Source organism: Monodon monoceros, unplaced genomic scaffold (genome assembly GCF_005190385.1).
Source record: "Monodon monoceros isolate NGI ecotype Baffin Bay Population unplaced genomic scaffold, NGI_Narwhal_1 Super_Scaffold_19, whole genome shotgun sequence".
NCBI lineage: Eukaryota > Metazoa > Chordata > Mammalia > Artiodactyla > Monodontidae > Monodon > Monodon monoceros.
This window is the reverse complement of record NW_021703775.1, coordinates 63,651,289-63,673,733: the sequence shown is the minus strand read 5'-3', so window position 1 is coordinate 63,673,733 and position 22,445 is coordinate 63,651,289. Positions and strand designations below refer to the sequence as shown.

Genomic DNA, 22,445 nt, shown 5'->3' with positions numbered 1-22,445 from the left:
TTCGTTTGCATCAGTCCCATCCCGCCCACCCCGCCCCTGCCGTCCATGCAGCCTGCAGAGAGCCCAGTCCTCTCTTTTCCCCTCAGGTCTGCGCCCCTGCGCCCCCGAATCGTGCATCCGGCCATCTGCCCAGGGACGGCTCTGTCAGTTACTCTTTCTGACAGCTCCCCACCTCCCATGGCTCCTTCTCCGCCTGGAACTATCTATCTCCTCTTGCAAGCCCTGCAGCAGGCCCTACTAGCCCTTACCCCCTCGCTTTCCTATCGCAGCCAAGTTTCAGGGCTTCACCTCCTCACTTCTTCCTGTCCCCCAACCTGTGGAACATGGCTTCACCCCATCACAGCTGCCCGTGTGAAGGTCATCTGCGACCTCTCAGTGACAAGCGGTGAGCACTTTCCGTCCTCACCTTACCCCATCTCTCTTGGGTATTGGTTTCTCTCAACCACCAGCCCCTCTCAGCTCCTTGGCCCTCCTCCTGCCTCCCTAGCAGACCTTGGTCCCCTTGGTCTCTGGCTCCTATGACCTGGTGTCACCCTCAGCCCCCTGCCCTTCTCACTCCATGCACCCAGCCTGGGTGATACCTCAACCGCAGCCCTGGCCCCAAACACCAGCCCCATGTACACGACCTTCTGGTCACCAAGTGACAGCAGCCCCGCTCAAGGTGGCTTCAGCAAAACGTGGAATGTATTGAGGAATACTGGGGTGTGCCTTAGAACCTAAGGACCAGAATGTGGCTGGGCCCCAGGCACAATGAAAACCATGGGCTTTGGTAGGGCAAGGGCTGTGCCATGGACTTTTCTGCCCCCGCTATCTAGCGCAGTGCCAGAAACACAGCACATGCTTCATAAATATTTGTTGAACTGAACTGGACATGCTGACAACCATCATATCAGACTGTGTCACTCTTGTGCTTAAACTGTTCCAATGGATTTTTCCCGCCCTCAGTATAAAGTCCACGTCTCTTAATGTGGCCTTCAAGGCCCTTGTGATCCAGGCCCTGCCTCCCTGTCTTGGCCACATCTCTAGGGGCTCCAGCCCAGTGATGAGCACTCTCCTGGAATGGTGCCTGCACGCACAAACACACACACACACACTCCCTCACCCCCTCTTTTTCTCTCCCTGCCCCTCATTTCTGGGCTGCATTTACACCTAGTTTCCTAGGGCTTCTATTAGTTTCCTAGGGCTGCCAGAATAAATTACTGTGAACTGAGTGGCTTTAAAATAACTACTGACTCGGGCTTCCCTGGTGGCGCAATGGTTGAGAGTCCGCCTGCCGATGCAGGGGACACGTGTTCGTGCCCCGGTCCGGGAAGATCCCATGTGCCGCGGAGCAGCTGGGCCCATGAGCCATGGCCGCTGAGCCTGCGCGTCCGGAGCCTGTGCTCCGCAACGGGAGAGGCCACAACAGTGAGAGGCCCGCGTACCGCAAAAAAAAAACCCAAAACTACTGACTCATAGTTTGGATGCCAGAAGTTCAAAATCAAGGTGTTGGCAGGGCCATGCTCCCTCCAAAGCCTGTAGAGGAGGATCTTTCCGTGCTTCCTCCAGCTTCCGGTCACTCCAGCCATTTTGCTTGTGGCAGCGTAATTCCAATCTCCCCTCTGTGCATGTCTGTATCTTCACATAGCTACACACACACACGCATGTACGCTGGCTTCCTGCCCACACCCCTGTCCACCTGGCAAATGCTGGCCATCTTTTGCAGTCTCAGTTCAGGTTCTGCGTCCTCTGAGAAGCTTCCCGGACCCTCTTTCCCGTGCATCCCTAGCCTCATCCACTAACCTGCATCTCTGCAGCCACCTCACTGGGTAGCAGAGGCTCCCTTCCCTGTCTGTTCTTGGAGACTATGGGACCGTGAACTGTACCTGTGATGGTCAGACACCTTGCTGGCTTCCACCAAAAATGGCATTTAAGAGAGAAGGCTTGAAGTCAGAAGGATCTAGCTTAGGTTTACCAATTCGTATTTGGAGACCTTGGGACGTGATACTGGGAATATTTCCTTGAATAAGCCTTGACTGTTATTGTACTAGCAATGTTTGGTATTTGCACAGCCTTTTAGAAGCCCAGATAAACGTTCCTGGGTGGTGTGCCCCACTCTTCGAGGCCAGCTGCAGTGCCGCCTCCTCCAGGAAGGCTTCCTTCCACCTTGGATCTCCCGAGCCCTTCTCTTGATCTCCCTTGGGGGCGCTGCTGCCATCGCACCCATATCGTGGTTGTCCTTATGCATGCCTCTGCTCTTCCACCAGACTGTGCTCCTGGGGGCAGGGATCGAGGGCTGCACATCCCGGTGTCCCCGACAGCAGGGGCTCACAAACGTAGGCCCACAGCTGCCTTAGGACCACCCTGGGAGCTTCCTCGAAGTACACATCCTGGGCCCACTACTGGGGCTGAGTCTAGCTTGGGACTGGGAGTCTGCACTGGAAGGCAGCCGGGCTTCAGAACCTCTGCCCAGGGCAGGAGAGGTTGGCGTGGGGCTGAAACGAGGGTGCCTGAGAGGCAAGGACAGGACGGCGGCTCACCACGGCTCTCCTCCCACCCCTGCAGGTTCGTGTGCGCTCAGCTGCCCAACCCCGTGCTGGAGAGCATCAGCGTCATCGACACGCCGGGCATCCTCTCCGGGGAGAAGCAGAGGATCAGCCGAGGTAAGTGAGGCAGCTGGTAGGGTTGGCTCTGGCTCTGTGCTGTGTCCTTTCTGGTACGTTCTCTGGCTTCCATACTAGGAGAGAGGCTCCCGGGGCCTTGCTGTCTCTTGATGAGCCACCGCTGCCTCGTGTGCTGTGTGGGGTCATCCTAGGCAAGGGTCAGCAGATGGGTTTGGGTCCACTGCAGCTCAGGAGACAGCTAGCCTCGGTCTTCTCATCTGTGAAGTGGAGACATCAGTGTCTGCATTATGCACCTCAGTGGGTTTCTTCATGGGCCAGACCCTGGCTTGCTTCTGAAGTTCCTGCTGTCCCTGCCCCAGGAGCTTGCAGCTCTGCAGGGGAGACAAGTGCCTGTAGAGGACTCCAGCCAACAGCGTGAGGATGACAGTGTGCTCTGGGGCGTGAGAGTCGGGAGCTGGGTATGTGAAAGCCCTTGAAAACTGCTCATTCCAGACAGATGTGGGGAATTGTTCACTGAGGGAGGTTGCCGGCATGCGGGTCGGGAGATGGAACTCAGGAGCCAGACCACCAGCGTCCTGAGCCTGCCTCTGACACCTCCTGGCAGGGTGACCTGGCGGGTTTCTTTCCTTCAGCTGGCTCATCTGTAGAATAGGGGACATAACTCTATCTACCTTCTAGGGTTGTTTGAGGATTAAAAGAAATAATACAGGTAGAAAGCCTCCTACCTGGCACATAGCAAGTCCCCAGTAAACATGAGGTGCTGTAGATCATCATCGTCATCATCATTACTGGTTTTTTCCTAGTTCTAAAATACTAGACGGATACTGTAGAACTCTTGAAACTACAGCTCCCAGCTCCCCTCCCCCAGCCTCTCCTGCCACACCATGCTGTGTGCCCCAGGTAGCCCCCAGCCCTTTCTGTGCCACATGCCGTATCGCTGGGAAGAAAAGCTGACGAAGCCACAGCCACCCCAGTCCTGGAGCTGGGAGCTGGGCAGGAGCCAGATCGGCACTCAGAGGGCAGCATCCGGGAGGGGAAGGCTTTGGACTGGCAAGAGCGCTCAGCAGCAGCCAGGACTCTGCCCTGAACTGACCTCAGGTGCCTGTCTACTTCCTCCTGCACGTGCCTGGGGTGAGGTGCGTGGGATGGTGCAAGGGCGAGGGGGGCATAGAACCCACGGCCCTGTGGGGAGGAGCATCTCCTTCTGGCCCACCTGCCCTTTGTAAGCACCCTGGCACCCTGTTCAGGGCCCCGTGGTCGGGGGGGAGGGTACAGCGTGGGTGGCTCTCTGTCTTGTTTCTATTTGTTTCCCTAGATACTCCCTCTCTCCTGACCAGTCTCTACCCTCACGCCGTAAGTCTTCCTCCAAGTTCATCCTGAGTTTAGGCCTAAAGGGGATTTACTGTTTCACACAGACAGCCTGTATCTCCTCGAGGAAAGCTTGGAGAGCAGCCAAAATTCTCCACCTGAACTACCCAGGGGGTGGGTGGCTACACAAGGCTAATGCAGCCTGACAGGTGGGTCCAGAGAGGATTCCAGCCTTCGTGGATTCCAAGGGCACTGGACTGGGAGTTTAGAGCATTGGGTTTTAGAACCTGTGGGTCTCCAGGTCACATCTTTCCCCTGAAGCTTAATGTCCCCGTGCATAACAAGGGGTAATGATACCCATCACATGACCTCGTGAGATCCACAGATGGTAATGGAAACACAGACATCAGCTCTGGGTCTGGATCACAGTGAGCTCCCTTCTTTCCTCTTTATCTGCCATCCAGGGTCACCCTGTTAAACAACCCCAGGGTAATCTACATGAATGGCCTTCCTTGCAGTTGTGCAGTGCACAGCCTATGCAGCTGTATGTGGCAGCCCTGCTCCTAGGGAGTCCTGCCTTCCTCAGCTTCTGTTCCATTTCATTCTTTTCCTATCCCTCTGCCTTTTCTCCTGACTTTATCTTTTGACCTCAGTGGCTGCTCTACTGCAAATTGGGGGCTTGTTCTTCTTGCCCACCCTTCCTATTGCCTCCCACCCCATACCGACTACCACCAGGTCTCACCCCACCTCTGGGAGAAGTGATAGCCCTGTGTGTATCTAGGCAGACCAGTTTGTTCTCTGCCCTCCTGATTCTAGACTATAAATGCAGTTGCTGGCAAAAGTAGCCTGTGACAAAAACAAGAGCTGAGAGCTGGGCCGCCAGTCCTGCATCATTTGCCTGGGGCAGTGCTGACCCCAGCACTCCACAGAGACCAGGAAAGCTGGGTGGGGGGCAGGGATCAGACACCCTCAGATATCAGGGGAACCCCAAATGAGAAAAGTTTCCAGTGTGAAGACCCCCTCCTCATCTTTCACAATCAGCCGTAGAACTCAGTAGTTCAGTTTATACCTATACACATATGCACCCCCCATCTACACACATCACACCTCCCTCCACACCCCGCTCCCCACACATGCACACAAGTGTGTGCACAGAACCAAACGCGCTTCGCGTGGCTTCTCGCCCGGGGTTCTCAGAACTCTGGGTTTGGCCGCAGCACAGATTTGGTGCTTCTTGCTTTCCTCCAGCCCAGGGCCAGGCAGGGCCCCGTGGACAGTCCGTGGACAGCCCTGCAGGAGGGCACCCGACTGAGGGGTGTATTAAGCCTGAAATCCAGCCCACGTTCCACTCACTGAGCCTGATGCCAGGGCATCGTTATCAAATCCACACAGAGCCACCTCTGGGCCGAGGCCTGATGTGCCACATTCTGGAAAGCCAGCTGCTCCCAGGGGGCTCCCCGGGCCTCAGGCTTCACGGGAAGGAGCAGTCAGGCCCCAGGCCACAGCTGGACAAAGTGTGGCCCCTCTGCCCGGACCTGGGGGTCTGTGTGTGTCTTGGGGGCAGAGCAGAAGCAAGGGACGTCCAGGAACCTGAGCCCGGGAAGTCCCAGGCCCACACTTGTCTCTGGATGTAGATGCATTGGAGTGGGTGGGAGAGGGGCAGGGAGGCAGTTCCTGGAAGTGACAGGATGCAGCCCAGGACTCATTACTGGGAAGAAGCAAGGATGTGGCAGAGGTGGGAGGGCTCCGGAAGCCTGAGTGTCCTCACACTTGGCAACCACATTTCCTGTCTGTTTCTCAGCTAGAAATCCCCACAGGCCCCACCCTAGAAAAACAACCCCATGGCGCGTTGCACACATCACTCCCAGCGGACCCCCTCCTGTGCAGGTGCACTCAGGAGGGCCAGAGCAGGAAAACACTTGCCCAGGTCACAAAACTGGGATGGGAATTCTGGTCTCCTGCTTCCCCGTCCGGTGGCTTTTCAGCACGTTATCATGGCCTGCCTGCCCAGGAAGAACTCAAAGAAGAGGAATGAGGGCAAACTCTCATGTACAACTTTCCCCTGGGGGACCCCGGAGGGTCTGGGCTGGTCCTCACAGCCTCCCATCCCTGGCATCCTCACTTAGGGGCCTCTGGGGCCCCAGACCGCATGCTGTACATACACGGCTCTGGGGGCATCACACGCGGGGACAGAGCAGCAGAGTCCCGACTCCCTTTAAAAGGGTGCGCTGACAACTTGTGGCCATTTGGGAGACCTGGGATGAGTCTGTTGGGCTACTTTTCAAGGTTACTTCTGGGAGGCAAGTAGTGTGGCCTTTGTCATCTGAACTTTTCCCACATTTTGCAAATTGATGCCTTCTAATTTCTCTTTTGCTAAAATGTCTTTATATCTTGAAAGCTTCTGGGGGCAGGATGGGACCTTTTAAGTACCCATCACAAGTAAGTGCCTGGTTGGAGGGCTCAGCCCCCTGAGCTACAGCCTTGCAGGGCTCTGAGCCGAGAAGGGAATGCAGATGGAAGTAAGGATCTGGGTCCTAGGCCCGAGTTTGCCACCACCTGGCTGTGTGAGCTTGGGTGAGCCCCTTAACCTCTCTGTTCCCTCTCCCTTCCCTGTGTGTGCATGTTTACCTCCTGGCACATGGAGCATTGTGAGGATCAAATGAGATCGTGTGGCTGAAAATACAAAGAAATGTGCTGCCTTGTCAGCACCCTTGCATTGCCTTTCTTTGTTTATTTTTTGGCTGTGTTGGATCTTTGTTGCTGCCTGCGGGCTTTCTCTAGTTGCAGCGAGCGGGGGCTATCTTTGTTGCAGTGAGCTGGGTTCTCTTGTTGCAGAGCACGGGCTCTAGGTGCACGGGCTGCAGTAGTTGTGGCATGCGGGCTCAGTAGTTGTGGCTCGCGGGCTCAGAGCACAGGCTCAGTAGTTGTGGCGCATGGGCTTAGTTGCTCCGCGACATGTGGGATCTTCCCAGACCAGGGCTTGAACCCATGTCCCCTGCTTTGGCAGGTGGATTCTTAACCACTGCGCCACCAGGGAAGCCCCTGCACTGCCTTTCAGGCTGTGAAGGAAGCTGGTTGATGACTAAGGAGTTGCCGCACTTATTGTGTTTGTCTCATTGATATCCTCTTGCCTGGCATTACTTAGAAGTGCTTTCCTTCCATTCCACTGGCGCCTGGGGTCAGTGGGGAGAGCCCTAGCTCCCTGCAGGCTGCCCAGTCTCTGCTCCAGGTGCCTGCACACCAGATCTTCCAGAGGCGGCAGACTTGCTACCCGCAATTCCAGGACAGCCAGCTTCGCCATCTGTCTCCTGGAGCCTGAATCTCCCACCACCCACTAGTCCATATCTTATGAGCCCTTGGGCTGCTGCAGGTGCTCAAGAGCTCCTATTCTGGGGCTCAGAGCCGTTCCCAGGACCAGCAAGGGAAAGGGGGCCTATCACCCTAGACGTCAGGGCAGAGACTCCAGACTGAGTCTGGGCCCTCCCTCCGCTATCTTGTTGCCATGGTTCTACCGTTGACCCCTCATCAGTCAGTCATTTTTATTCCCATTTTCAGCTGAAAAAACTGAGGTTCAGACTTGCCTAAGGCCACACAGAGAATAAATGGGAGAGCCAACCCGTTCCCTTTTCCTTAATAGGTCCCGTCTGTGCCTTTCAGATGCTCCCATTCTTGGATACCCATAAGCCCCGTCTACAGAAATAATTAAATACCCAGGCTGGAGCCTGTTGGCTCTGAATAGCCAGGATCGGGGAGGCTGAGCTTCAGAGGAAGCCCACAGAGTCATTGCTTGATTCTCATTTCCTCACAGCCACACCTGGGGAGAAAGCTTCCAGCATTACCCAGTTGGTAATTGGATAGCCAGCCTTGCCAGAGCATACAAAATTTGCAAAAGTGGGAGGGTGAGTAGGAGGCCTCTGTGCTTCTGAAATCCTAGAAAGGTTCGCAGAAGCCATCTGCCTGTTCTCAGGAAGGAGCAGGCTTCACATAGGCAGCCCAGGGCATTAAAGACAGCAGTCCCCAGCCTTCCTTCCCCTTGTCCTGCAAGAGCTTCCTTGTTTCTAATCTCCATCCATCCTGCTGTACTCCCCACCCTCATACCTTCAATCTTAGAAGCAGGGAATTGTGAACTGAGAAAGGAAACTCAGAGATCTTCCAGTCCAACTCTGTGGATTAACAGGCAAAGAGACCAAGGACCAGAGAAGGAAGGCTACTTGCCCAAGGACACACAGCAAATTAATAGCTGAGGAGAAACTAGAGGTGGGCTTGCCCGGACCAGTGCTCCTCGGGTGCCCCCTTCAGAGCACACCCAAGTCATGGAAACTGGTGTCTGGAAGGAGCTCTTTATAAAGGGGCAGAGCCGTAGGAACAGCCAGGGTCACAGGCAAGCAGTCTCACCGGCATCCTCTTCGATTAGATCCTCACAGCCGCCCTCTGGCAGCGTCTGGGGGGTTCCAATTCAGAGACCAGAAAACTGAGGCCCAGAGATGACCTGTTCACTGTCCCTGGGATGCAAAAGGCAGAACAAGGGCTCACATTTCAGGTCTGTTCAGCAAATGCTTATAGAGCACCTACTGTGTGTGGGGCACCGTGCTGGGCACAGAGGAAGCTGGGAAGGATGAGCAGCCCCTGCCCAGCCCAGCTCCCTGTGCGGTGGGGGGAGGATAAATTCCTGGGTGAGCAGAGAGGCAAGGGCCTGCCTGAGGGGCACCTGAGCCAGCCGTGAGGACAGGAACAGACATGGGCCGGCCTATTCCGGCAGCACTGACCTGCTGCTGTCACTCTCCCGCCCCACCCCAAGCAGGGGCTGGTCAGCTTGCTGGGATCTGCCCCACCCCCGTCCAAGCTTTTGCAGCTGAGGCTCCTCTTGCATGGCTGCTGCCATCTGGGGTTGGTGAGAGCTCAGGGGGCAGAAGCCTCTTCTCTGCAGCTTCTCTGGCCCCTTCACTTTCCCCAGCCCGTGGAGGGCTGGCTGGAGTGCTGGGCTTAGGGCAGGAAGACCTGTGTTCTGGTCCTGGCCCTCCCTCTGCTTGGTCCTGGGCGCATCTCACCCACTTGCTTTGAGCCCTGTCATTAAGCGCCCAGGGCTAGCCGCTGTGGCTGCACAGCCGGCTGTGAGCTGCTGCCACCAGCTGCCTGTGAGCAGTGAGCCGGCGTGCTGAGCAGTGAGGGCTGAAATCTGCTGTACGGGAGGGACGGAGGGAAGGAGGGAGGGAGGGAAGGCGCATCGCAGCTGCCCTCCCCGTGGTCTGCACCACCACGGCCAAAACCTTGTCAGGCTAGATTTGGAAACAGGCCTCAGCAGAAGGCCAGAGGCCTCTGAGCCCCCTGCCCTCCCCAGCTACAACTGAGGGCACGCCTGCAGGTTCCAGGCGCCAAAGCAGCCAGGCCGTGACCTGTTTTCCCGGTTGGGGTGGATGGGGCCCGGGAGTGAGTTTGCCCTGATTTTCTGAGCCCTCTGCCCGCCCTCCTGCCCACGGCTCTGACGGACTGCCTTCAGAAGGTGAGAGCTGCCCTCCACCTGGCTGTGCTGAGGGAGACTAAAAATAGCCTGGAGCCAGCCCTGGGAAGGGAGGAGACGGGAGGGGAGCGGGAGGCGGGGCGGGTGGGGCACAGGTGCAGGACCGCTGCCAGCACGGCCTGTGCAGGGCGACCAGAGCCCCGTGGCGGGGTCCAACCCTGACCCCCCAACATGCCGGCAATTTGGCTCTCCCCTCATCGCTGAACCTCAGGTTTCTCCTCTGGAAAGTGGGACTGTGCCTGCCTCAGAGGGTGGTGCGAAGGGGAAATGAGGTCATGATGTGAACTGAACCAGAAGCTCTGAGGTAGGCCCAGCCACCTGGGTTTTAACAGGCCCCTGGGGGATTCCGCTGCGCGCTCAAGTTGAGGACCGCCGTTCCAGGCGAGCAGAGCTGCTTGCATCTGACTCAGTTGCAAAGCAGCTGCCTAATGACCTGCCCCAGTCTCTGATCTTCCTCTGTGAGGCAGGGCAGGAACTGCTGGCTTTTTCCCGTTGGCTGGGTCTCCCACTCAGTGGGGGCAATGAGCTTTGGGGCCCCAGGGTCTGTGCCCCTGAAAGCCTGTGATGTTGGGACCCGGGGTTGTCGATCCCACCAGAGCCTAAGGAAGGGCTCCTACCTCCCTGCCAGAGGTGTGGCACTGGGGAGCAGCAGAAGGCCTAACACGTCCACCCTCATCCCAGTGCTGCTGTGTCTGGGCTGTGCGCCCTCGAGCAAGTCACTTTCCCTCTCTGAGCCTCACTTCCCCATGTATTGTCCTCTGTTTCATGGAAGAGGAGACTGAGGCACAGAGAGGTGAAGCTGCTTCCAGCTGTTAAGGGTCAGTGAATATGAGGCTGGATGTGCAGACTGTTGGCATGACCTTCCCCTCCAGGCCCTCCCAGATCCACTGCTACTTGGGGTTGAGCAGAGCAGGTGCTGTGGGGGTCCTGGAACCAGCCGGACCTGAAGCAGCTCAGTGCCAGATAACCAATGTGTGGCAGCCAGAGGTCTGTCCCATGCTTGGGGAGAAACCCCTTGTGGTTTAAGAGTTGGGAAGAGCTGCAGCTAATGAATAAGGAATGAAGCGAGCTTATGAGCAGGCATGAGAAGAAGTTGTGTGTCAAGAGCCTCAGGTTTCTTCCAGACCAGTGATGGGCGTGGTCTGAACCATGGGACCTTGTTAAGAATTTCTGGGTCTTTATTCAAAATATATGTCCAGAGTTTCTTTTCCAGCAGGGCCCCTGGCTCCTAAATACAGTAAGCAAGATAGGGGAGCTGGATGGTGGCTGTGTTTTATGGGGATAAGGATGTTAATAATAATAACTAGCATCTACTGAGCAGCGGCTAGGTGCTGGGCTCTGAGCGTCTTTAGTCCTTACAATTCTATGAACTAGATACTATTAGTATGCCCATTTATAGATGGAAGAACACTGACTCAGAGACATTTGGTAACTGGCTGAAGGCCAAATTGTGAAAATGTGGAGGAGCCGGATTTGAATCCAGATCTGCCTCCCGAGTCCATGTTATTTCTACTGCACCGGCTGCCTCCCCCCAAAACCCTACCCTCCGCCCCAAAGGCCCCGCCCCCTGACTCTGCTGTGTCGCAGGGTACGACTTTGCGGCAGTCCTCGAGTGGTTCGCCGAGCGGGTCGATCGCATCATCCTGCTCTTCGACGCCCACAAGCTGGACATCTCTGATGAGTTCTCGGAAGTCATCAAGGCCCTCAAGAACCACGAGGACAAGATGCGGGTGGTGCTGAACAAGGCGGACCAGATCGAGACCCAGCAGCTGATGCGGGTGTACGGGGCCCTCATGTGGTCCCTGGGGAAGATCGTGAACACCCCGGAGGTGATCCGGGTCTACATCGGCTCCTTCTGGTCCCGCCCCCTTCTCATCCCAGACAACCGGAAGCTCTTTGAGGCCGAGGAGCAGGACCTATTCAGAGACATCCAGAGTCTGCCGCGAAACGCTGCCCTGCGCAAGCTGAACGACCTCATCAAGAGGGCCAGGCTGGCCAAGGTGAGGCTACCTGGGGGGGTGGGGGGGATGGGCAGCATGGGCGGGGCCAATGGTTTGGGGTGGGGGGGGTAGCTGCAAGAGCTGCGGGGGGAAGGGGGGCAGAGCAGGAGAGTGTGGTGTCAATGATCACAAGCCCTGGCGTCAGATGGCCAGATTGGACTCAACTCCACAGTTTACTGTGCATCCCGACCCCAGCAAGGCCCTTAGTTGTGCTGTGCCTGTTTCCACATAAGTAAAATGAAAGGGTTAGAAGAATAAAGAACGGAAAAGCCCTCATCACAGTGCCTGGCATCCTCAGAAGTGCTTTGTACACGTCAGCTGTTGTTACTGTCTTCCTCATCAACGTCATCGCCAGAATTCCCATCCCTGTTACGCCTTGACCTTACCCTCCCCACAATCTCACCTTTCCCTGGGATTCAGCAAAACAACGTGCGTTGCAAGCAGCAGGAGAGAAAGAGGGTGGAGACAAATAATTTCAGAAGTAGGAGCAGGAGGGGGGGGATTGATGGGAAGAGATGGGGTGAGAGCCGCCCTAGAGGGAAGGAAAGAACTGAGGTCTCCATCTGAACGTTTCTCTCCGCCCCTGTTATTCAGGTTCATGCCTACATCATCAGCTCTCTGAAGAAGGAGATGCCCTCGATGTTCGGAAAGGACAACAAGAAGAAGGAGCTGGTGAACAATCTGGCCGAGATTTATGGCCAGATCGAGCGGGAGCACCAGATCTCACCTGGGGACTTTCCCAACCTGAAGAGGATGCAGGTAACCAGGGTCTGGGGCCCCAGGAAAGGAGCAAGCCGGCTAAGCAGCCGGAGCTTGAAGGAGGCCACCCTTGGACTCCCTGCATGGAAACTCAACCCAGAATCAGTAGGCAGGCCGGCAGATGGCCCTGGGTCTGCCCTTCCTGCTGGGCTGGCACTGGCCCAACAGGGGCCGTATCTGGGCCCAGGGAGAAACATGGAGCCCCAGCGCTCCCAGTGGGCAGCAGTGTTAGAGGATGTTCGGGGGTCTGATACCTCAAGTTCATGACCTTCCCCAGTCCTGGCCACCACAGGTTTGGAATCCCCACCACATCCTGTGAAACAGGACAAGTCACCTGACATTCTCCTGACCCTTTATTGCTTAAGTTTACCACTGAGCTCCTCCTTGGGAGCAATTTGGGACATAAGCCACAGAGAAGCAGAAATCTGCACAGAAGCTCACCATCTTTGGAGCATACCATGGGCCCCTCTCTTGGGCCAGGGTCAGTCACATATAGTTTCTTATGTGTGAAAAGTCCTCTGAGGGAGTTATTTCATCCTCCTTTTAGGATGAAACAGTCCTCTGAGGTAGGCATTTCATCCTCCTTTTACAGATGAGCAAACTGAGGTTTACAAAGGTAATTAACCTGCCTACGGTTTTAGTAATGTTTACACAGCCTGCAAGTAGAAACCCCAGGAGTGTCCAAGGTCTAAGGAAAAAACTACCACACCATACTAACTGGATCCTCTCTGACCCTCTGTCTTTTCATCTACATATTGAGGCTACAAAAACACCACCTTATATGGATACTGTGGGCGTATATCAGATAATATTGTGGGCGTATATCAGATAATATTTGCAAGGCACTTAGCATGGCCTGGCACCAACTGTGCTCTTAAAATGCAGTAGCCAGTTAGGTGAGATGTCACCAGTAGAGGAAGCTGGGTGATGAGCGCAAGGAACCTAGCTCTCTGCACAATTTTTGCAACTTCTCATGATTAGTTCTCATGTAATTATTTTAAAATGAAGGGCTTCCCTGGTAGCGCAGTGGTTAAGAATCCGCCTGCCAATGCAGGGGACACGGGTTCAAGCCCTGGCCTGGGAAGATCCCACATGCCGCGGAGCAACTAAGCCAGTGCGCCACAACTACTGAGCCTGCGCTCTAGAGGCCGTGAGCCACAACTACTGAAGCCCGCGCGCCTAGAGCCCGTGCTCCGCAACAAGAGAAGCCACCACAATGAGAAGCCCGCACACCGCAACAAAGAGTAGCCCGCACTCCCCGCAAATAGAGAAAGCCCGCACGCAGCAACGAAGACCCAAAGCAGCCAAAAATAAACACTAAAATAAATAAATGTATTAAAAAATAAAATATAAAAATGAAAAGTTTTTAAGAATTAGGGAATTAGGAAAAACTAGCAGCAGATGTAGTAGTAATATTGTTTTTGCTCTTGTTGCTTTTAGGGTTTCAGAATATCAGTATAGTCCCAAATACGCATTTTTAATTTCCTATCTAGTAAAATAAAAGGAAAGAAAGAATAGACATCCAAAGCATGCATTTGTTCATGTATCCATTCATTCCTTTAACCACCTACCTGGATCCAGTCACTAATTTCAGAATTGTTTCAACTTTCAGTTTCTCTTTGTATTAAGAATTTAATGATCTGTAAGCAAACATTTGGGGAAGATGACATTTGAAAGGGACCATATGACTTTTTAATGTGAGGAATTCTTTTGCAACGTAAATGGTTTCACCTTCTCACTTGTTTGCCTGTCTGACATCAGTTTCTGTTAGGGATGCTGGATCAGTATGTAAATGGCTGTCCGGTGGGGGCATATGTGTGGGCTGATGGGAGCAACCCTCATATCCTCTGGAAGATACTGGGACCCCCTAGTTGGAAGCCCACCAAACACACTTAGATGTGGACAGGCTGGGAGAGACAGGGACCTTAGGAGGTCGTGCTGAGGGCAGGAGAAAAGGCTTGTCAGCTCCACCAACCCCCACCCAGCTCCCCTAGCCTCCCTGGTCCAGCCCTGCCCTAGAAGGGAGGTGAGAATGCCCAGGCTCACACTTGGTCTTGAAATGTAGCCATGGGTGTTTTCTAAATTTTTCTGCAGTGAACTCAGTGTGCTTGTCCTGAGACTGTCCCCTGTGCATTGGCCTCATCCCAGTGTCCTGAGATTGCTGTGGCCAGAGCCAGGGTGGGAGTGGGAAACTCTTGTCTTATCATTATAGAGGCAAAGCAGAAGCTGGATGCTTGAAACTCAGGACCTTTCAAAATGGCAAAGACATGCAAAGCGGAACATATTTCTTTTACTGTGTGCTGTGGGGTTCATGGGAAGTCAAGGAGGGGAGCTGTTGCCCGTGCCTACTGAGTCAGAACCCTCAGGGAGAAGCCAATAGTCACCTTATCTTTGATAAAGGAGGCAGGAAAGTACAGTGGAGAAAGGACAGCCTCTTCAATAAGTGATTCTGGGAAAACTGGACAGCTACATGTAAAAGTATGAGATTAGATCACTCCCTAACACCATACACAAAAATAAGCTCAAAATGGATGAAAGACCTAAATGTAAGGCCAGAAACTATCAAACTCTTAGAGGAAAACATAGGCAGAGGACTCTATGACATAAATCACAGCGAGATCCTTTTTGACCCACCTCCTAGAGAAATGGAAATAAAAACAAAAATAAACAAATGGGACCTAATGAAACTTCAAAGCTTTTGCACAGCAAAGGAAACCATAAACAAGACCAAAAGACAACCCTCAGAATGGGAGAAAATATTTGCAAATGAAGCAACTGACAAATGATTAATCTCCAAAATATATAAACAGCTCATGTAGCTCAATATCAAAAACACAAACAACCCAATCCAAAAATGAGCAGAAGACCTAAATAGACATTTCTCCAAAGAAGATATACAGACTGCCAACAAACACATGAAAGAATGCTCAACATCACTAATCATTAGAGAAACGCAAATCAAAACTACAATGAGGTATCACCTCACACCAGTCAGAATGGCCATCATCAAAAAATCTAGAAACAATAAGTGCTGGAGAGGGTGTGGAGAAAAGGGAACACTCCTGCACTGCTGGTGGGAATGTGAACTGGTACAGCCACTATGGAGAACAGTATGGAGGTTCCTTAAAAAACTACAAATAGAACTACCATATGACCCAGCAATCCCACTACTGGGCATATACCCTGAGAAAACCAAAATTCAAGAAGAGTCATGTACCGAAATGTTCATTGCAGCTCCGGACAGTAGTCCGGAGATGGAAACAACCTAAGTGCCCATCATCAGATGAATGGATAAAGAAGATGTGGCACATATATACAATGGAATATTACTCAGCCATAAAAAGAAACGAAATTGAGCTATTTGTAATGAGGTGGATAGACCTAGAGTCTGTCATACAGAGTGAAGTAAGTCAGAAAGAGAAAGACAAATACCGTATGCTAACACATATATATGGAATTTAAGAAAAAAAAATGTCACAAAGAACCTAGGGGTAATACAGGAATAAAGACACAGACCTACTGGAGAACGGACCTGAGGATATGGGGAGGGGGAAGGGTGAGCTGTGACAAAGTGAGAGAGAGGCATGGACATATATACACTACCAAACGTAAGGTAGATAGCTAGTGGGTAGCAGCCGCATAACACAGGGATATCAGCTCGGTGCTTCGTGACCGCCTGGAGGGGTGGGATAGGGAGGGTGGGAGAGAGAGAGACGCAAGAGGGAAGAGATATGGGAACATATGTATATGTATAACTGATTCACTTTGTTATAAAGTAGAAACTAACACACAATTGTAAAGCAATTATACCCCAATAAAGATGTTAAAAAAAAAAAGAAAGAAAAGAAAACTCTCTCCAGATAATCCCGAGAGCATCCTGATTAAGAACTACTGGCTTAGGAATGACCTGTGGCTTCTACTATGATTTGTTTTTAGTTGCCTATGCCTCCATTTTTCCTTCCCTAAATAGTGATAGCATGTGATTTCCCACTTTCAGAAGGTCACGGGGGAGTGAATGAGATAATTAACGTAGTGAAAGCACTTCCAGTGTTCTTGAGTATAACCCTTATTGAAGTAGACACCCGCATGACTCAGTCTCAGAGGGATACAGCATTCAAGAACCACTCACTGTTCAATAGCCAAAACTAACTTAAAGAGAAATTTAATTATAGTCATCCCTCGGTATCCACAGGGGATTGGTTCCAGGACCCTCCACAGATACCGAAATCCATGGATGCTCAAGTTCATTATATAAAATGGTGAGGTACATTTGGCCCTCTTGTATCCACAGATGCAGAACCCTCGGATACAGAGAGCTGACTGTATTTGCTTTCTAGAGCGCTGGAGGAAATCCAAATGAATCAGACCAGTAATGGTTAAATTTCCCTTCCTTCTCCAACCCCTGCAACGATTTTCTCTCTTGAAAAATCCACCAAGAGCCAACGTGCCTTTTTTCTCCTCCTCTCGTATCTTTTGTGGATCTCCTTCCATTGTCTTCTGTCCTCACCTTCTTTCTTCTCTCTCTTTCTGCAGGACCAGCTGCAGGCCCAGGACTTCAGCAAATTCCAGCCACTGAAAAGCAAGCTGCTGGAGGTGGTGGACGACATGCTGGCCCATGACATTGCCCAGCTCATGGTGCTGGTGCGCCAGGAGGAGACACAGCGGCCCGCCCAGATAGTGAAGGGCGGAGCATTTGAGGGCACCCTGCACGGCCCCTTCGGGCACGGCTATGGGGAGGGGGCTGGGGAGGGCATTGATGATGCTGAGTGGGTGGTGGCCAGGGACAAACCCATGTACGATGAGATCTTCTACACCCTGTCACCGGTGGATGGCAAGATCACGGGCGCCAATGCCAAGAAGGAGATGGTGCGCTCCAAGCTACCCAACAGTGTGTTGGGCAAGATCTGGAAGCTGGCCGACATCGACAAGGATGGCATGTTGGATGACGAGGAGTTCGCATTGGCCAACCACCTCATCAAGGTGAAGCTGGAGGGGCATGAGCTGCCCAACGAGCTGCCTGCCCACCTCATACCCCCGTCCAAGAGGAAAGCCACCGAGTGATGGGAGGCGGGGAGGTCCAGAGCAGGCAGGTGTTAGAGGAGACGGGAGAGGCGATCACATACACACGGACACACACACATACATATACACACACACACACACACACACACAGATGTTGGGAACAGCATTGCGGATAAGAGGGGACAGTGATCCCTAGGTTTCCAGGTGGATCTTTGCGTAGACACATCTCCAAGTTCCCAGCGTTGGCTGAGGCACAGGAGCACTCCCAGGGTCCCAGGTATCAAGCCTAGGTCTCCATCCCTCTTTCCCTCCCCTATTCCACTGCCCAGAGACCCGCCTTCCCCCACAGAGGGGGCAGTTCACTCACCCACAGATGGCCCACCTACCTCCAGATTCCCCAGACTCAGAGCATATGGAAAAGGCTTTTCACTTAATAGACAATCCACTTTTTTTCTGTGCTTTCTCCTCCCTCTTTGGCTTCCTCATATGAAGTCTGCTCTGGGGCCAGGAGATGGGAGGGGAGGGGAGCTGCGGCAGGGAGGGGAGGGGAGGAGGGAAGCGTCCTCAGCGAACCAAGCCCCAGACTTGAAGACACGTGGCCCCGAGCCCTGTTCTCTCCCAGGCTTAGGCTCTGACTGCCTTGGCAGACCTGGCTTTGAAACCTGCTTGCACTTCACTTCAAAGAATCCCAGAACCAGAGAGAGAAGGGGAAAACTTGGCAGGAAAGAAAGCAAAGAAACTGTTCTGTCATCCTCTGCTCTCATAGCCAGTCAAGGTGGTTTTTATTCCACAGATTCTGTGAGATTCATATTTTTTCCCACCTGGCCTCTATGTTTCGATGCTTGTACTTGACTCACATTTATCCAGCCTCTCCTGAGTGCCAGGAGCTGTGTTAGGCACTTTATATACATTATCCCATGTGGTCCTCACCACGCTCCGAGGAAGTATGTGTTAGTCCCTCCAATTTGCAGAGAGGAGCCTGAGACTCAGGAGTTCAGGTGACCCTCCCAGGGTCACAGAACTCACATGTGATAGAGTGAGGGCCACAGACTCTGCCCTCTGCTGTGATGATGTGCGGGATCCCAGCGTTTCTGGCTGATGACAAACCACGGCAGATAAGCTGAGCACACAGCCCCCTCATGGCCTCCCAGAGCGGGCTGGCGAGGGAGAAGGGCCAGCCAGCATTTGGTGGGCCATCAGTCTGGCCATCTGTCACAGCACAGAAGCAAACTGTGCCTTCCGGCGACGCTCCCCATGTTCCTAAAATCGCAGAAGCCCGACAGCGCTAGCGGGAGAGTGGGCTGGCCTGTTGGGTGCTGTTTGCCTCTGTCTCTGCTCTGCCTCCCACCCAGTAGCCTGAATCATCCCAGCTCAAATGCAGCCACCAACTCTTATCCAGTGGGACCTCCTGCTGATTCTCTGAAGGCCAGTTTGAGAGATCTAAGGTCGGGTTCCCTGCAGGACCCCCGGGAGTCTGCAGTGTCCTTGGCAAATCCCCACCGTTCTCGGTGCCCTACAGTCTCCCTCATGGTCTCTCCCTTGGCTTGCTTTGTGGCCACTGACTCAGTCTTTGTATGCCATGCTCCTACTGTGATGGAAAACAAAAACAAGTATAACTTATTTTGTATCTATGTTCAGACTATATAGAGAATATTCTGTGTATCTACGATGTGCTTACTACTGCAGTGCATTTGTCATTAGTGTTCATGTTAATATAGCACATTTATCCTTTGGTACATGCTTGGCCACAGAACATCATTCCATGGGAGGTTGAGAAGAGGAGCTGGACTCTTACTCGGGCATCTTTGGCAGAGGATCAGGGCCGCCCATAGCCAGCATCCACGAGTAGCATCCCATTGGCCTGGTGCCTCTCCAGGCCCGTTGCCCTGGTGGAACCACACTGACACTCTGGAGGGAAGATGGTCCCCAACTCCTGGGGTTCCTTCTGCATCCGTACATTTCTCTTTCTCATGAAATGAACACCAGAGGAAAACCAAGGCAGAGAGGTCTAACCTCCTCTAACTCAAGGGCCAAGCCCAGCAAAGGGACCATTTCTCACCTCTATGCCTTTACTTGAGCCGAAGGAGAAATGGGAAGGAGACAGCAGAGGGAGGGGAGGTTTCTGTCTTTATTTTAGATAAAAGGGGGTGCCTGTCCCCTCACCCCACCGCCTCGTGGACACATGTGCCGCCTTCCTGCCCTTCCTCTCCATGCCTGTCTCCCCTCCCTTCCACAAGACTCCACCCTGGAGAGATCTGGGAGGCACGGGAGTTCGTGTTGCCATCTGCTGAGAAAGGAGATGGTGCTTGAGGCTCCTTCCCATGGGTGAGGAGGCAGATGAGGGACACTTTCTCTGGGGCTGTCCCTCTGCCCCTGCTGCCTCGACCTACTGACCTCTTGTGGGCTCTGGGGGCCTGCAGAGATCCCCTGCCTCAGCCTCGAAAACATTTAATGTGGACAGCAGAGCCACATCACAGCAGTCTCGCCAGCAAGAACCCCTAGAGGCTCTGCTGGCCTGTCGCTCCTTCCCCCAAACTGAGCCTGGGCCACAGAAATGCTCAGACAGGAAGAGCCACGCCCTCTGCCCCTGTGTCCAGAAAGCCTGCCCCTGGCACCTGAGGACTAAGCCATGACCAAAGCCCAGTCATGTACAGGGGACACTGCTGCCACAGCAGGGCCTGGCCTCCGTTTGCAGGGTGGGAAGAGGTTTCCCTGAGTCACCCCACTCCCATTTGTCCCTTCTGCTCCAAGAATCTACATTTATGTGTTGGCTGGTCAGAATTAGCACAGCCATGTGGGGGGAATAGGCTTATTTCCCCTATGAGATGTTAACTAGCCTCTATACATATTCAATCTTTTATTCTTTAATTTGTCCATCCATCCAGTCATCGTCTCATTCAGAAGACACTGAGAATCTCCTGCAGAAAAGGCCCTAAGATGAGATTCGTACATCCATTGAGCCATTCAAAATTACTTGATAAATGCTGCTTGCGCAGGGGGAAAGTCCTAGACGGAGCCAATCAGTTTCCAGCTCTCGAAGAGCTCACAGCCTAATTGGGGAAGTGAGACATTTATACAAACATCGATAATACAATGAGGGACCATGACAGGTCCTGGGATGGGGAGTGCAGGAAAAGTGGAGGCTCATGAGAGTCAGAAATGGCCTCCAACTGGAGAGAAGGTGGTCAGAGAAAGCCTGGGGCAAGGGTGGGGCACTTGAGCTGAACCTGAAACATTCTGGAGTCTGCCTCTTGTGCCCATCTCTCTTCTCTAATCCAAGGAAGACAGGATTTTTATACAAAAGTAAACACACAGCATTCCCAGCCCACAAAATCATGACAGACTCGGAACCGCTGATGTATTTGAGGAAAAGCATGATGAGAATTTTGTCCCTGGGGACTGTGCTGGTTTTTCACAGGCCATTTCAAGTAAAAATTTTATCAGTATCTTTCAAGTTGAAATTTTCAGTGCTTGGAGAAAAAGAAAAATGGTAACAGGGATGGTAAGTTATCCCAGCTGGAGCCATGAGGGAAATGGAGGTTGTAAGGAACACGGCTCTCTGCTCGACCTCCCCCTGGAGGTAATTAATGCTGTTCCCCACAGTGTGGTTCTCAGGTCCTTCTGGCACAGGGAGAACCGAACTTTCTACTCCTTTAAAGTTAAGGAAAACATAAATAAGACGGAAAGACAACCCTTAGAATGGGAGAAAATATTTGCAAATGAAGCAACTGACAAATGATTAATCTCCAAAATTTACAAGCAGCTCATGCAGCTCAATATCAAAAAAACAAACAACCCAATCCAAAAATGGGCAGAAGACCTAAATAGACACTTCTCCAAAGAAGATATACAGATTGCCAACAAACACATGAAAGAATGCTCAACGTCACTAATCGTTAGAGAAATGCAAATCAAAAGTACAATGAGGTATCACCTCACACTGGTCAGAATGGCCATCATCAAAAAATCTACAAACAATAAACGCTGGAGAGGGTGTGGAGGAAAGGGAACCCTCCTGCACTGGTGGTGGGAATGTAAATTGATACAGCCACTATGGAGAACAGTATGGAGGTTCTTTAAAAAAGTAAAAATAGAACTACCATACAACCCCGCAAGCCCACTACTGGGCATGTACCCTGAGAAACCATAATTCAAAAAGAGTCATGTACCACAATGTTCATTGCAGCTCTATTTACAGTAGCCAGGACATGGAATCAACCTAAGTGTCCATCAACAGATGAATGGATAAAGAAGATGTGGCACATATATACAATGGAATACTCCTCAGCCATAAAAAGAAACAAAATTGAGTTATTTGTAATGAAGTGGATGGACCTAGAGTCTGTCATACAGAGTGAAGTAAGTCAGAAAGAGGAAAACAAATACCGTATGCTAACACATATATATGGAATCTAAAAAAAAAAAAAAAGGTTCTGAAGAACCTAGGGGCAGGACAGGAATAAACTTGAGGACCCAGGGAGGGGGAAGGGTAAGCTGGGACGAAGTGAGAGAGTGGCATGGACATATATATACACTATCAAATGTAAAACAGATAGCTAGTGGAAAGCAGCCGCATAGCACAGGGAGATCAGCTTGGTGCTCTGTGACCACCTAGAGGGGTGGGATAGGGAGGGTGGGAGGGAGAGGCAAGAGGAAGGAGATATGGAGATATATGTATATGTATAGCTGATTCACTTTGTTATAAAGCAGAAAGTAACACACCATTGTAAAGCAATTAGACTCCAGTAAAAATGTTAAAAAAAAAAAAAGTGAGCTGCGTGACTTGCTTTGGCTCGCGAGATATGGTGGTCGGCGATATGTCCCCTCCTGGCAGAAACAAGCATGCGGTTTGCCACATTCTGCCTCTCTTGCCTGGCCAGGAATGCACGTGGGAGCCTTAGTGAGCCCAAGTTCCTGGGTCACTCTGAAATCCCTTACCAGTCTGCACTGGACAGGTGGCATGAGCAAGATGTGAACTCTAGTGATTTTAATTTTAAGCCGCTGACAGTCATGGGCTATTTATCACCCAGCATCACCGAGACTATCACAGCCAAAACACCTAAGTTCTTCCAAAAGTTTAGTCCATTGAGTAAGTGTAAAGGAAAGTCTTCTAGGAGATTGAGTTTCTGCTTTCTCCAGAACCAAGTTCACCTGAAGCTCAAGGCTTAGGTGATTTACACAAAGTCTTTTAGTGTCTGAGCCATATTCTGCAATGTCCCAGCCCCAGCCCTTCCA

General features: G+C 52.4%; 1 protein-coding gene across 1 annotated transcript in view; it reads left to right on the top strand.

The window, feature by feature from the left end:
• The window catches only part of EHD3 (EH domain containing 3), a 31,397-nt gene extending 12,451 nt beyond the window's left edge, over positions 1–18,946 (top strand). Inside the window, exons 3-6 of the mRNA XM_029231799.1 lie at positions 2,545–2,642; positions 11,017–11,429; positions 12,024–12,188; positions 16,722–18,946. Of these exons, the coding sequence (XP_029087632.1) occupies positions 2,545–2,642; positions 11,017–11,429; positions 12,024–12,188; positions 16,722–17,249 (1,204 nt within the window). The 3' untranslated portion in view covers positions 17,250–18,946. The remainder of the gene's footprint in view (positions 1–2,544; positions 2,643–11,016; positions 11,430–12,023; positions 12,189–16,721) is intronic.
• The last annotated feature ends 3,499 nt before the right edge of the window (positions 18,947–22,445 follow it).